Source organism: Pempheris klunzingeri, chromosome 12 (genome assembly GCF_042242105.1).
Source record: "Pempheris klunzingeri isolate RE-2024b chromosome 12, fPemKlu1.hap1, whole genome shotgun sequence".
Classification (NCBI taxonomy): domain Eukaryota; kingdom Metazoa; phylum Chordata; class Actinopteri; order Acropomatiformes; family Pempheridae; genus Pempheris; species Pempheris klunzingeri.
This window is the reverse complement of record NC_092023.1, coordinates 2,223,939-2,240,490: the sequence shown is the minus strand read 5'-3', so window position 1 is coordinate 2,240,490 and position 16,552 is coordinate 2,223,939. Positions and strand designations below refer to the sequence as shown.

General features: G+C 40.2%; 1 protein-coding gene across 3 annotated transcripts in view; it reads left to right on the top strand.

The window, feature by feature from the left end:
* The window catches only part of LOC139210586 (neurexin-1a), a 227,609-nt gene that overhangs the window by 1,819 nt on the left and 209,238 nt on the right, over window positions 1–16,552 (top strand). For all 3 annotated transcript variants that reach the window (XM_070840646.1, XM_070840645.1, XM_070840648.1), the window contains exon 2: window positions 15,975–15,992. In XM_070840646.1, coding sequence (XP_070696747.1) covers window positions 15,975–15,992 — 18 coding nt within the window. The remainder of the gene's footprint in view (window positions 1–15,974; window positions 15,993–16,552) is intronic.

Sequence of the window (16,552 nt, the reverse complement as noted above, 5' to 3'; positions counted from 1 at the left end):
TTCCCATCTGATTGCCATTAGTCATTGAGGAAAATATGAAATAGCACTAATTACAATGTCCTCTACATACTGTGCAGGCTACGCTTCATTCTCTGCCGTATTCAGGTTGTGCTGATGGTGTTCATACAGCGAGAGGGAGCATAGCGTCTTCTACCGACCTCACGCACTGACAGAATGAATGATTGTTGCTGTAGTTCACTAACAGGCTTTCAGTGTTGGCCAGCGATAAGTATTTGTTTATTTGAACGGCTGCACATCAGTGACAAATAGCAGGCTGTGCTGCCGTATAGCATCAAAGCACCCTGAATAAATCTTTATCAGAAATGAACTGCTGCAGTAAATATACTTGGACGTGCCACCCAAATGGTATTATTGTTCTCCGTCTTGCCTTATTCAAGTCTTTTACTGTGATATTACCGTTATTTATTGCACTAATTTGCGATGTTATATATTGGGTATTATTGTAAATCACATTTCAGCACAAGGAGAAGTAAAAGACTTGCCAGCCTGTCAGTTAGTATACCATGAGAGATCAGTTGGCGTTTGTAAAGAGAGGATACATTATGTCTGGTAAATACATTTCTTGCCACTAGTTTGTCATAATGTGCAAGCACCCACTTGTGTCAGCCTTGTTAGAGTACACTCGTTCTGCATTCACTCTGAATTTGTGGCAGCCATTTTTTTTTCCCCCTTGATATGCAAAATGTTGTTGTTTTCATCCAGAACATGTTTCTCAGTTGGTTTTTGACCGAAGATTGTGGGCATTGAAGATGGATCTTTTGTTCAGGAAATTACATCCTATGCAAACATTCTGGGGAATTAAACATATTATTCATTTTCACATTTAAAAACATTAATTAGAGAGTTAACACTCGGCGCTCTGCTTTTTTATTTACCTTCTAAAATGCTATTCCAACGGTCAATTTAATATTATTTGTCTGAGATGAGTTGGGTCATAATCCGCTGAAAATATAAAGCCACTCTGATGTGATAGACCTAATTGATGAAAAAAAACTCATTAGCTTTACAAACCATGACTATTTATGATGCTCAACAATATTGGAAAAGGGTTAAAGCAGATACATTGAAAAGATCTGGTAAACAGATAGAAACTTTAATTACATAACCTGCAAAACCCTTTTAAATTGAGTGTAAATAGAAACATTTCAATGTTGTTTCATCAACAAAAACGCTGGTTTTAATGAATGAAATATACAAATAATCAACACCCTTAATATTACAATGGAGCAAAGACGTCAAATTAATTTAAAGTTTAATATTTAAGCGCTCAGGGTTATGTTTATGTGTTACACATTGAAACCCAGTGCTTGCTTTCACATGTCTGCTTCTTATGTGTGTCTCATTAGTGAAGAAATCATGGGGAAAGATCATAATTTTCACACCGGGGTGGCTACTGATGTTAATAGTTTTATGACCATGAAAGAACTAATTGGTTGTGTTATTGCAGTGTGAAGATGAATGATGTAAAAGATATCGCCCTTGTGCTGTGTGAAGGATGAGCAGTTATTGTGTAAAGAGGGCCATATAATGAATATACCGGGGCGATGGTGACAAGATCCATTATAGTGATGAAAGATGTAAGATACTGTATAATGATAATATAAAAAAAAACTATTGTCTAAGCACTTTCCATGTAGCGTGTCTATATGCACACATGCATGGGATGGATTCTCTCATGGATGAGCTTAGTGAGCTGGATTTTGATTGGGTGGACACAAAACTTGGATTTTAAACCCTGTTCATCCTAATTTTAACTGCACTGCAGTGACAAAGTGACAAAGAGTCACTTTTCCTAGATTTATGACCTGTCCTGAACGGAGAAGTCATTTCAAAGTTCCAAGACGGTGGGTGATAAAAACACTCAGAGAGAGAGCAGCGTCTCAAACCCATCGTGAGGGGTTATATTGATAGTTGTACATCTGCTCGCTTATTACGTATGTCTTCCCTGAATTACCACGTCGAGCCACGGAAGAGAAACTGCAGGTTACTAAACTGAAGTCATTAGATCCACAAGATTAGACAACAGAAGCCTGAAAGACAAACAAGCAATATGTCAGTACGTCTGCTGCCGTCACCCCAGACAGCCACGGAGCAGTCTGGAGCCCAAACCTCTCTCTCAGTCATGCTCCGGCTCTGCTTGACAGAATTATGCAAAACATACAAGCAGCCACTCAGAGCTGAATTGTTCTCTCACACAGTCCACCAGCCTCCTTTTATTCTGCAGCATGACGATGTTATATCATCATCATCCAAATGTATTGTCCATATAGGTGTCTGATTGGACATGGTGGATCTTTTCTCTGGACTAAAAGCAGGATTAGTCGACTTTTTTGGCCACTCAGGGCAGCGTGTCAGCCTGTAAACACAACACTGACAGCAAACTTCATTTATACAACTTTATCATGATGATTCTTAATGGCAAACAAGTTAGCGAACACAAAACATCACGATTAATTTCCAATTCCTGAGGGGAAATTTGGCTTTTTAGCTGTTAAGTGCTGTTAACAGCTGCCTCCTGCTGTTGGAAATGAGCCTGATAAAAGCAGTGAGACTGAACTAAGAATTAAAGCTGTGGGCAGAGAAACCAAAACAATGAGCTGAAAAATGCTAAAAAGCCCCATAATGCTGAGGGGGAAAGCTCATTCTCATTACAAACAGCTCCTCTCACATTATACAGTCATTTGATCCATTGTTAATATGAAAAAAATATTGATTATTGCAGCTGTTTAGCTAGACGTAGTCAGACAGCAGAACCAGAAATGCACAAAAGCATGACCGTGAAATTTGTTCTGTACTGAATATTTATCCAAAGAAAGTAAAGAAAGGAAAACTGCTCGGCTGAGAGCAGTGAAGCCCCCCCCCCAGACAAACGTGTAGCAGCGGAGCAGACTGTCTGTTGGCCACGTTACGTTAGTCTTTTGAGAAGACGTGCACCTTTTTTTTATTAAATACCACATCCCCTTTTTCCCCACATGGCATGAACACAAACACACACCTTCACACACACACTTGACCTCCATGGCTCCCAGGACGAAAAACTGTGGCTGCCAAAGGGTCGACACATTTTTGTTGACCGAACCAAGTGACAGAGTGAGTGAAGAACTACAGAACTTGTAGTTGCAGCTAAAATTGCCAAACTATGCTCAGATAAATAAAGAATGTAGAGGATGTACACATTCAGTTGGGAAAATATGATAATTGCTCAAGAAAAAAGTCATTGTGTACAGCCCACATCCTTTTTCTGATCTAATTGTTTTCCAACTGTCCTCATCATCCTGAAATTATAACACAACAGATGTTGAGGATGACTCATTTTCACTCCTGCCACCTTTTTTTTCAGTTATTGATGTTATATTACATAGGAAGGATATGAATCATAAACAGCATTAGCATACATACCATAATAATCAAGGATCCCCCAACAATGACATGCAAATGTGGCCTTTTTATGAAAAAAGTTCAGCAAACAAATGTACGATTTTAAAGCACTTATCATATCTGTTTAAAAACCGGGTCAGTGATCACAGGCAGTCCATCGGCATCCTTCCAACAGGTATCTGGGGATCTTCCCCCACTAAAGTGTTAATGTTGGACAGCTTTTGTGCACTCTAGTGAATCCATGCAGTCATTTTGTCCAGACAACAGACTAGATATTATTAAACCAGAGAGCTGACCAGGAATAGAAGGGAAAGACTTCTTCTCTGAGCTATTTGTCTTATTTGTCCTGATATTGTCAGAGGTGCTTTGACACATATTTCCTGATAACAATGGCAATTCAGCTGTTGACATTTTGGCAGCTAAATTAGGCTATTAACCAATGCTACTGTCTGATAAATACGAGCTGGGCTAGATACTAAAGCACGATGCTGTAATCACTTCATTAGACGGCCTGTCTGCTGGACTTTTAAACTAGCCTATATGATTTGTTGCAGAGTTAAAATGTCAGAATTATCCATCAAATCCCTGCAAGATAATGTGTCGTCCTTAGATTGTGATAAATCAAGCTGTTACATTGAGATAAAAACATGAGAGCAATGGATTGAATGAGTAGAACAAATGTGCAAACACAGAGAAAGTACAGTAACAGGAACAATTAGGATCAAACAAGGTGAAAGATGCTGCATGTTGGACAGACAAACGACACAATCCGATCAGTTTGAGAGTTGGCAGGTCTGCTAATAACATAACTAAGTGTTGTAGCCCCAGATTTATAAACCTGAAATATATATCTGAGGTTTATTTACTGATACTCATGCCTCTGTGTTGGCTAAGGTCGACTTTTCTTCTGTCTCTGTTCCATAAGCTAGTTAGTTAGTTAGCTTGCCCACTGAGGTGGTGCGACCCACTGAAACATAACACACACACCCTACAGATGGGGGATATGTCCCCGGTAGTTTTCTAGTGCAGTCAGGCAGACTGAGGGCTGAATGACACACATTTTAAAAAACCTAAAAGAATTGGCCTTTTGAGGAGGCAGGCGTCCCAGAAGCCACCTCCCTGCTCCGCCGCTGCCTCGGTGTATCACACCCTCGTGTTTGTGTGCCTCTGTGCAAAAAAAAAAAAAACTGCTCTGAGTTACCAATGAGATTTCTTGACACACGTCATTTGTTTGAGCAATGTTAGACTGTTGGTTCATGCTGAACTCTTTATATCAGCTGTATTTTATGTTTTTGCCGGCTGTGTTTTTAGCATCGCTATATTTGACACCAGACCATAAAACACTTGATAATACTACCTGCAATGAAAAAAGACCGGTAGCTCTTTATAGCTTATTTCAGCACGGCACTAACATTGCAAGATGTAGAGATTCAATTCCCGGCAGAGCCATCCATACTGAAATTGTATGAACTCATGGTACCTTAAGTCACTTTAGATGAAAGCATCCACCACATTGTACCTCTGCCAGCTAATTCAGTATTCTAGCAAGTCTCTCCACCTCGAGGTAATGTGGTGTTGCAGCTCGCTTCCTCACCATCTTGTGCTGCACGGAGGAAGCAAGCGACCACAACGACCACTGCAAATGTCTGCGCATGGAACATTCTTATCAGACTGTTAATTGGAATAGTGATCACAGCCTGTGTCCAGTGGCCCACATGAGCAGTCTTACCCCAGTCTGAGTCAGAATCCTTCTTCAGTGCTAGAAATCAAATGTAATTGTACAAAAAAAACAGAAACGTATAGAGTTCGTGTTGCCATGCAGTGAGTTTACCTAATGCACATGCATCGATTCAACTCCAAAGCACATTCAAGTTTAACATTTACCTATCCATTAAATAATTTAAAAGCTGTTGGATTACTTTGATCAGATGAAGGGATTACAGGATTTGCCATCAGACCTGTCAACTCTCCCCTGTCCAACCACAAGCTTGCACACTGCATGACCTCACACACACAAGCGCCTACACACAAACACCCACACACATAAATCCCTTTGATCGGTTAAAACAATTATTTAAATGCACTGTTCTACGGTCAGTAAGTTCCCAGAATCTGTCCTCTTGTTTCTCATTAGGGAAATAACATAGATGCATTGCATAGCTCCATATTTTATCCTGATAAAATGGAATGATGTTGTTTATTTCATCGTACATTAGCTAAACATAAATCAGTCCTGGGAGAAAAGTAGGGCACCTCAACTTAAGACTGTCCAGCATTTTATTTTTCATTTTGTGCACTGTGCAATTCAAATTATAGCTCAAGTTGACTGGATACAGTAAATAACTGTGATTAGATTTCAGCTGAGAGCAAAGCTCCTGCGTCCTTGTAAAGAAACAGCTCGACATCCCTGAAACTGACGTTGCTCATCGAAGGACAGGCAGTCAGACAACTTAACCCACATGATTAAGCTGCTAATACGTGACGACAGGGTACCGGGAATGACTGTAGCCTACAGTAAATAAAATTATGTCACACCTTTTTTCACATGTGAGTCATCAGCATCATCAGCTAGCTTGGTTCTGTGGATTGTTTTATTCCCTGAACACATCGTCACTACAGGTCTGGGCCACACTGCTGCATTAGGGGAAGAAAGCTGTGCCACAAACACACAACACAAAGTGTTGTGTGCTGCGGACCTCTTCTTATAGTTTCACTAAGTTGTGTACAGCTACTGGAAATATTTCAAGGTTACCAGCGCTGCGTCTATGCTGCAGGTATAATTTGCTAATTTTGCCCCAGGGCATCTGATTAGAACTGATTAGAACTAGTCTTGTTTAGCTGAGGACTTGAATCACAGGCTGCTGCTTGATGACAGGGACTTTTACATGTGCTTAGGATGCATTTTGTCCTTTTGATTTTTCTATGTCATTGGTCCCGTTTATGTTTTTCACAACACTGGCTCCTTGATGGGATATGTCTCACACAAATTGATTTTTAATTGAGAAATGGGATCTCCTAAATGTCCTGCCAGTAGAACCTGAAACATGATGACTTTGGCAACGCTTTGATTACATTAGAGGTGATGTTTTACATTATCTGTCTCAAAGATGATTCACCAACTGTTAGAACACCACTTGCTACATGGAAGAGGATGAAGAGGAGGAGGAGGAGGAGGAGGAGGAGGCATGAAACATCATAATGCAAATTAAATAGTGGGGCTGGATTGAGAGGTATTTTTGCCCACAAGTCTGCAGCCTACATTTTCAGTCAGACAGTCAGTCCTCTCTCTGCTGGACCAGCATCAGGTCAACTGCAGTGATTACTCAGATTAGTGTTTACAATTCTGCAGGAGAGTATTTTAGATATAGCTAGATTAACTAGTGAAGCACTTTCGTGCATCGAATTCCAAATTTAGCAGGTTTATGCAGTGCTAATAACAGATTCTTTGTCAGTGCACTGAAATGATTTGTGGCTGTTAATATTACTTCTACTCTGCTTAGCCTGATTGAGCTGGTCAAGCAGCAATCAATACTCTTATACACAACACATATGATTAACTTGTTAGCAAAACAGCTGCACATTTGCTCATCCAGCAAACATGGAGCAACATCAGCGTTCATTCTTTTCACTGTGGCGAATTTCACACCAGTATTAACTCCATTTTAGCTCCGAAAGGGAAACATCTGCCTTTTTAGAAACTAAATCGACAAACTTGTCTGTGGTTTGGTGATCAGTTGATCAATGTTGTTTAGATATAAACAGCTGACTGCAGTTGCTGGGAATGAGACTGACTGAGTGATGAAATAGTAAGTTTATGGGCTGTAAAACCAAAACAACGAGCTAAAAGACGCTGAAAGACTGTAGAGCCGAGGAGAACTGCAGCGTTTCATAAACAATCCTCTCTGTGATGCATCGTCACTACAGTGTGTAATATAGATATTGATTAGTGCAGCTTTAACATGATATTCTGGCTAAAGTGAAGACAAACTCATAAAGTGAAGTAGATCATCACCTTCTTAATGCTCTAAATCAATAATTTGGCCATCCTGACTGTTGCAGGTAGCATCTAGAAAGGAGGTGAAATGAATTCTGTTTGGTTTACATTCTGCCAAGCTGTATCCCCAATGACGATGTTTGGTATTTGTAGAATATTTGTTCTGTGAGTTTGTATTTGTCCAGTTTTAGTATTTAGATCAACCTTGACTATACAGGGACAGTGACTCCTGCACCGGAGACATGTGTTGAGTGAAGGTAACTGTAAACACATAATTCAATAAGCAGCTTATGTCTGACACCTCAGAAGCAGCACCATCATTTATATTGAATGCTCCATATGAATGACATCACCTGGTTTTTAGCTTCAGCAGCTTTCCCCATGTTCCCGTATATGAATTAAACCGCTCGGAGACACGCCGTAGAGACAGACGAGCTCTTGGTTTGAACGAGCGCCTCCTCTCAGGCACGTCTGTCGTGGTATGAGCTCAAACCACGTGACCTCACTGTATCTCTGAAAGTGTCATTCTGTCTAGAAGCCTCCTGCAGCTTCACTCAGACAAAAGCAGATTAATAGTATACTGCTGTCTCTGAGTCCAAAGACAGATATTGGGATCAAAAGATTAGAGGGATTTTCCCAGAGGATTTTTGCCTTGTTTAAATACAACTGCTCCTGACTGTCAAAGGGTGTTTGTGAAATTCTTTGACACCAAACTCCTCCTTTAACGGGATTCATCCCACACCGCAAATAAACACATCCGAGTATCCACGTCACACTCGGCACAGGCTCGGATTAAACTGGGCTTCACTGTGTGCTCCTTATTGGAGCCTTCTAAGATGACACATGGAGCTCTGAGGATATATCAGGAGATACATAGTTCATTGATTGAATGCTGTTATCTCTTAATCACTGCCAAGAAGTGATGTCATGTATTCATGACCTCTGGCAGAAATGCGCCTTTAAACAAATCTTTCTTCTTTGTTTACCGTGGATGACGTCCTTATTCACGCCGATGCTGTGTGTGGAAGAATATCTCACTTTGCATAATTGCTGGATGTTTTCCGCGCGATCTGAACGGTTTGATCTCCCTTTCACAGATACAGAATAAATCTCCTGTTTCCAGGAGAAAATTTGCCTCTTTAAATTCCAGGCTGTAGACGGTATTTCCACTTTGAACATAAGTTGCCTTTGATGCTGCTGGTTGGGTGTCATCCTTCATGAGAGTCGTCTGCAATGCTAAAAACAAGTCGAAAGTGCTCTGCCATAATTTGAAAGCTGTCATGCTAATGATACAGTGAAGACAAATCACTTTTCAGGAACACTTTTTGTGACTTTGAAGCCCTTTGTGACTGTAACAGCACAAACAAACCTGACTTAACGATGTATTGTGTAGGTTATGTGTCACATTCTGAGAGTTTATTCTGCTCAGAGTACGAGCAGGAGTTTGCTCATGCTTATAATATCATAACATAGAACAAGATGATTAAAACAGCACTGCAGTCAATCCAGATCTCATGTTTGATCTTATAGTCCTGTGTTTCCCATCATTCGTAATGGAAAGTGATGTAGCTTAATGTTAACAGTACTTAGCTGTATTTAATGCTCAGTGTGCTCTATTAATACTTTTCTTTCTTTTTTTTTAACTTTAGCTGCAGAGCCGGTGTTAAGATAGGGATTTGTCACACTGCACTTTCATTAAACAACTGCTGAGCATATTTAGCAAGAAAAGGTGCACGGTGAACGTTGGCACACGGTGCTTCAACACAAGGCTTTGATTTCTATTACAATAAATTACAATAAGCTGAGCCAACACTTCCAAACTTGCAGTTTACATAGATTTCTTAGCTCCCCTGTCAGCTCTAACATTCAAGTGTTTAACAGCTCCGCATCACAAAAAAGATTTACTCCACATCTGTAATACTATCCTAGATATTTCCAATCCAGGGATTAATGTTATTAGAACTACTGTAGCTATAAGCTGCTCTGATTATCCTGTTGGATCATTGTAACCCACAAGATGTAAAAGAATGGCGAGGTCCTCAGCACATCTGCTCCCACAATCCCCTCTGTTTGGGCTGTCTCTTTGAAAATATCTAGACTGGACTATATTGTCCCCACACCATCTGTCCTGAGAACCTCAGAGAAGCTGCATAATCAGATTAATTAAATCACTAAGGCTAAAGCTGTTTGTGTGTATTTAATTAGTAAACTTTATCAACCGTCTGCATCCACCATTCCATTCCTATGATGAAGAAATAAATGCTGTAAGATAGTCAGTTTATTACCTACACAAGATTACAGTCGGCCCACTATTTTAGAGAAGTAGGCGAGAGTCTCAGCACAGACGCTATGAAGCAATGTAGGCTACTGCTGAGGACGGGGACGGCAGGAAAACCTCTTTTAGCCACTCAAAAATAAATCAGAATCAGTTTAAGTGTATTAGAATATTTTCCCCACGTTACACTGCTGTCAGACGGACCTTTCTGATGGTGAAATACTCGCCTGAACAGAGGAGCTCGCTGTGCAACCGCTGCCTCAGTCAGTGAGCTCACATGTTAGTCTGGATGTGAAGTAACCATTTAAAACACCACGGTCACGCAGTAACACAAGCAAACTAACAAATCCAGGCAGCAGTAGACCTGCGTATGTTCTGCAGGATAAAACTAGTATTTTTATCAATGAAGTCAGGTGGTTTTGAAACAAGCAAACAGAAAGAGGGCTTCAGTTCCCTGTGGAGAAGATAACCTGACCAATATAAAACAGTGACCACTTCCTAAACACAGAATACACCTAACGTGATATTGATTTCTTTATGTGGGCCTCTGGTTAGGCGGCTAAAATACAGTGGTGTGCTGCTCTCTAAACTGGGGACAGGCTGACCATCGTTACACACTGTCTACTTCTACTTTAGGGTCGTGGGTAAAGTAACAAAATCTGCTCACTAATTAACATGTTATCAGTTTATTTGTGTATAAACTACTTTACCGTGCTGGTAAGAGGGTTTTGTTACCATTCAGACAGTCTAACCAGTGTTTGATCTGAACTAGCGTCAGCTGAGAGCCATAGGATCTTTTTATCGAGCTCTCTGCTGGAAAACAAATAACCATCTTACCCCGCATGTAAGTAAGAGCCAAGAGGTAGAAAATACTAACTCATTGTGTTGTAATAACCAACTGTTCATACTGTAGAGCCAAAACGTGGAACCCTCGCAGGGTTACTGGACACTCCCATTTAGAGAATCCAGTGTCAGTATCCAGTGTGCGTGGTGATCTCACAAAAAGGGTCATAGGAGGAGTGCATTGTTCTGAAAGCGTACATCAGGCATAAGGCTGACTGACTTAGCTGGTGAGAGGAGAAATTGTGCAGTGTAGCAGCAGCTGTGGGAGCTATCAATTTCCATCAGAGTGGCTGGTCACTCTGCCCGTTTCCTCTCTCTCCCCACTCTTACTGTTGCTTGACGAGAATAATGAGGGAGATGTTGAGCTGGGTGTGATGCCACAAACGCTCCTGCAGTAGATAGATGCATTAGGTTCAGGCTGTGGTTCCAAGAGATGAGCCCTCACTTATACTCATTATTCTTGATTTGCTCCAAATTGTAATTTAACAACAAATCGATACTCTGGTAGCTCTGACCTTTGCTGTAAGGCTTTTACATTTTCCCTTAAAGAGCCTCTGCAACAAGAGATTTTAAGCAGCCTTCCTGTGACTATTTTTCAGATCCACAACTGTCTAATGGGCTGGCGATGGATTCAGTGCCTTCTCTGCTTCCTTGTTATTGCGTGTGGCGATGACATTAGAGTCCCCTGATTAATAACACTGCAGACAAAGGGAAAACTAAAATAGACTCTTATTTTATTTGAGGGAGTTCATAGTTCTATGTGTTTATCAGAGGAGGACATGTAGAGATGGTACTTTTACTTTAACTCCATCAAGCTCATTTTACATATCAAAGGGAGCATTCAGTCAGTGTCAGCAGGTCAGGGGCCCTGGACAGAGCTTTAGAAAGTTAGAAAAATAACCTTGAGAGTATAGTTTAAGGACTCTGTTGAGTTGCATCGTGGGACTCGTAGTATCTCAGGCCTCAATATACTCAATATGCAGAAGAATATTCTCATCAAAATGCTGCAAAATAGCAGATACTGTGCGTGAGCATGTCTTTATCACGCTAGGTATCTTTCTTACGATGATTTTTCCTCTTGCGTGTGATAGTTGTCAGTACTAGATTACAAATTAAAGCTTGAGCAAAGTGACTGCTGCGTCCTCATGAGGGTGGACTTAACATGTTTTCCTCTTTCGTAGATTGAACAGCCAAGGTGGCCAACATGCCGTGTGCAGTTTACTGACGTCACTTTGCACAGTGTCGCGTGCACACAGTACTGCCACATGCTGCTGCATCCCCTTTAAGGGCATCTCCAAATATACACGTGGAATGTTTTGCAGTGAGAGCTTCAGCTTTTTGCACAATGAAACATGGTGGTAGTTGACCTACTTTTTCAAAGCAATGCTGGCACGATAAAGTGCTTCAGTCTGAGGCTATTTAAGATAGAATTGAACTGCTTTCATTAGGAAGTGTCAGCTGCTTAATAATTCATAATATTGAATGTTGTTTAACATATTACTTCTTTTCATGTAATCACACTGATAACACGTCTTACATATTATACAATATGGCCATATTCAGATGACCCTATACCTTCTGCATGATGGTGTGAGAGAAAACATGAAGCGTTATTCCCTCAGTAGTGGCTGTTTGAAACGGTGCATTACAGATGCAGAACGGGAACACACATACATTTGTTGGTGTTAAACTCAAAGTTAAGAGCTATTAAGTTAAGTTAAGTTAAAAGATATTTAAATACACCACTTTCTAGTAGAGATTTGGGGCATTTGTTTAAGAGCTGCTACATTACACACACAATTAGGCTCTCTGAGCAGGCTGCAGAGATAATTTTTCAGCTGAAAGCAATAATAGAAAGGCAGATATGACTCCATGTACTTAGGCTGAGAATGAAGGGGATGTACACTGTTGCCCATTAAGTTGGAATCAAATGTTTTCTACCTCTTCTCATGAAATGATTGTGACAATGTGATTTATTCTTGATAAATAAAGTGTTTATCTTCTTAACTTTATCGATCAAACTCTTCCAAACATATCACAGTGAAACTTAAACCACAATGAACCTTTGCAAACTGTGGATTCAGGCTTTAACTAAATTGGGGGTATTGAACAATTATTCCAACTTTACGGGCAACAGTGTGTTTTCCTGGTGTGAATCATGCTGGATGCTAAGTTCATTTCTTTATTACTAGAAGTGCATAAGAATCATGGCTGTAACCAAAATGATCAAACAGTTCCAAGTAACCGTTTAACTTTTGGTGGTTAATAGCTCTTGAATTCTGAATCACCACTGGAGCTGAAACAAGGCAATAATAGAGACAAAAAATCTTAAAGCCCCGCCGTCCTGATGATACTGTGGATGAAAAGAGTTTGATGCAGCCAGACAGGATGTTCTAAAATCATCAAATGGGAGAGAAGAGCGCATTACATCTGTTGCTGGATGTTGTGCCTAGTGAATGCGTCAGCGTGTCATGTCTCTGCAGCCAACTGCATTCAGACAGAAATGGATGTTTTAATGGCATTTTGTCAAGCAGGCTGATGGTGGCCAGTGTGGTGTATAACAGCAGATTGAGCTCTACTAGTTTGGCTTTCTACGGACTGTCACTTTGGCGTTAATCAGTTGTCACAGTTTTGAGCTCACAGACTGTCAAGGTTGTGTCACAGTGTCGGGATCGAATCCGCAGGAAACAGAAAACAGAAAAATTGACTTTCAGATTTATTTGCAGTCTTTGATTTGCCTCCGCTGTCGCACAGAGGATGTTTCATTTAGTGAGGCGTCTCTTTGAATGGTAATGTAATTATTTACGACGAGCGCATGATCAGCAGCACAAGACCATCAGATGCAGATCGTCTGATAGACAGTTGAGTGCATTTTGGTGTAATGTTACCAGCACAATAGCACTGGGATCACTTTGTCAAGGGGATTAAATGGATTTACGTCTCTGGATTAGGATGTAACCAGCTGGGTACATTTGTGAAAGAAAGTATGTGTGTGTGTGTGTGTGTGTGTGTGTGTGTGTGTGAGAGGCTTGCTTTAATGGTCCCTGTCAGGTGATACTGCTGTTAGAGGAAAAGCTTCTTTTCTTCACAATACAACCAAATGAAACCTTGTGTATCCACTGAAGACTGCAAAAGAATGACTTGCACAACTGGATGTGATTTGCATAAATTGCTGTATTGTAATCCTTCACCAAATCAAATTCTCCTGAGCACCTGTGTTCTGTTGTCTTCACAATTAGTAGCTTGCTGTTCAAATTTATGTCTTTGTCTCTCCTGTTGGGATTTAAATTGTGTTTAGATCTCTCATAGAGTGAAGAAAATGTGTTCAAATGAGACTCGGTGATAAGGTAGCATGTAAGGATACTGCATGCCTCTCGAGCTCTACTTAAACAACAGGATAAATGAATCATTGTTCCTCTAAATCACACTTTTAATTGGTTTTAATCACTAATAATTAGAGGAAGGGAATCACTATATTAGAGTGTTAATTGCACCATAACTTTATGAGCAGTCTAAAGCGAACTATCAAACTCGTTGCTCTTAAACAGGCCGCTCGCTGACGGGAAATAAATTGGAAAGGAATCATTAGCTATTGCTGCAAAAGCCAACATCAGTCTTTGAGGGTCTCGGCATCAGCAAACGGTCTCGATTCTTTTCCTTTTCTCTTCTCATGTGCTCACTTTGCTTTATGCTTGCCTTGTCAGAATGCTTTTCCAGCAGTGTGCTTTTCATCATCAAGCTAACTTTTTGTGAACAAAGTCTAGAGTCTCACCTGTCAACTGTAGACGTCCAGTGATGTTGACAGTGAGAAACAATTCAACTTCAGTTTAAAGTCATAAGTTTCTATGCAGATTTCATGTTTTAAATGAATTTCTATTTCTATTTTACCTTAATCTTTGCTTAAATTGTACATGTACTTGATTAATGAGGCACAATTTTAATTGATATTGGTATTTCTGATTATTAAAACAAAAAAAAACAATGTTAAGTGAAGCACTTTTTGTCTGTAATTTGTTCACAAAATGGTGATTGGGATTGGTTTCCGTGCATGGTGTCTGGTTTGGAAGGGGGACCAGTGGTCATGGTAAGTTTTGGGTCAAACAATCGCTTGAATCTGGGCAAGAAACCATTTTAAAGAGGTAGGAGTTTATTTTGTAGAGGGAATTGGGCTTTGGTGCCCCAGAGGCCGCATGATTACAGTAACTGGACTGATTACAGGACCATTTTTTTGTTGTACGAATACTGTTCAGACATTGCATGCTACTGTCTTTGTGATGTCAGTTCATGATCATTTTAATTGAAAAATCTCAATAATGTCATCAAATTCTCTTTTTTTTTCTTTTTATGCCATTTTGTGTATTTTTCTGCTTTTACAATTTTAAACATCCGAGTACTGAATATGGAATCAGTCTCCACGCAAACTGCCATGATGACTAGAACTGTTGACTGACTACATTCTGTTCTTCCTGTAGGCAGTCGGGCCTTTTCACGCTCTCATTTCGTTGGTGTTGCATGTTTCCAGTCACATCATTTGGTTCAATGAGTTTATTTCCCCACCGACAGCATGATGTGTACCTCACCAGTTTGCTGTTACTTCACCAACATGTAATTCTTCTCTCAGCCAGATCGTACATGGTAGTCTTCTCACCTTCACAAACTTCACTTTGACTGCCAAAATTAATGTTAGGGCAATTTCATTTTGGAGACAATCTCCTGTTGCATTGCCAATAGGTTCTCACTGGTCATTGCAACGCTTTCGTTACTGTGACCAAATCACCTGAACAGAGTTGCAGTCACGAGACCCCACTGCCCGATCTGAGACGTCGCCGGCTATACCACAGCCAACTCGATTTATTTAGGTTGTTTTCTCTTGCAGCAAATTTCATCACCTGTGGTGCAGAGCAGCTTCTCATTTAAGAAAAAACAAACACTGCACAGAGATCCCATTGAGTCTGCTGAATTAAATAGTTGTTGATACCAAAAGTTACAGTCCATCATGTTTAAAAAAAAAAAAGAAAGCCCAATGAATAAAAGATTGACTGAGCCGAACGCACAGGATGAACCGGCTTCAAGCCTCAAGTTCTGCTTTTTATCCCTTTACCATCTCATGCCTCATCATCAGTACTGGTTCTTCAGTGTTTCAGCAGTGATGCCAGTTTAATTCTGCCGTCAACAAAAACTCATTTGAAAGAATTAAATTCTAGGTTGCATCAAATATTGAGAAGGGCTCAGGCAGTTACGGCTCTGTCCTGTATTCCAGGTCAGCGTACGAGCAAAAAACAGCTGGACAACAAAATGAAGGTCTACGGATAAATCAGCATTTCCTCTGCCGGGGTTACAATAGGTCACTTGCATGTGATGTTTAATGCCTTGCATGGTTACGACATGCAACGGCCAGTACTAGTCTGCATGCTGCTTAATGAATGTCTTCCTCTCTTTCTCTTTGCCTGTCCGTGCTTCCAGAAGACAACTATAACGAAGGTGGGTATTTTAATCGTTGGTTTCCATTCATTTAAATCTAACTTTTGTGTGCCTGCACATTGTGATGGCCAAGGCTTCTCAAATACATGGAGGCCAATGTTTTATACTGGTGATGGTGTTGATGTTACAGGTGTGGTAAGTCTGCTGAAACAGGGTTTAATTCATTTTTTGTTTCTTTGTGTGTGTGTTTTTTTTTTAGATTGAGTATTTAGGTTTTTATTTCCATAAATGCTGAAACAGTTGCAGCCTAAAAATGAAACAACAAAATAAAAAAATATAAATTTGACTTCACTCACTGACGTTTCCTCTCGTGTTTAAAGTGAAATATTGTACTGAAATGGGTGAAAACATGATTACATACAATGTGTGAGGACGCTGCACGTCTGCCTTTCATAACTCTTCATGCACAGGATTAAATTGATGCCTAAATTACATTTCTGTAGAATAAGATCAGAAGGCTTTCTAACTCAGTAGCACTTTGAGTCGCCTCAGACTGCTGCAGGTTATGAAGCTGCCAACTGGTTGACTGTAAAGACTTAGTTCATCTTTTTATCTCAGGA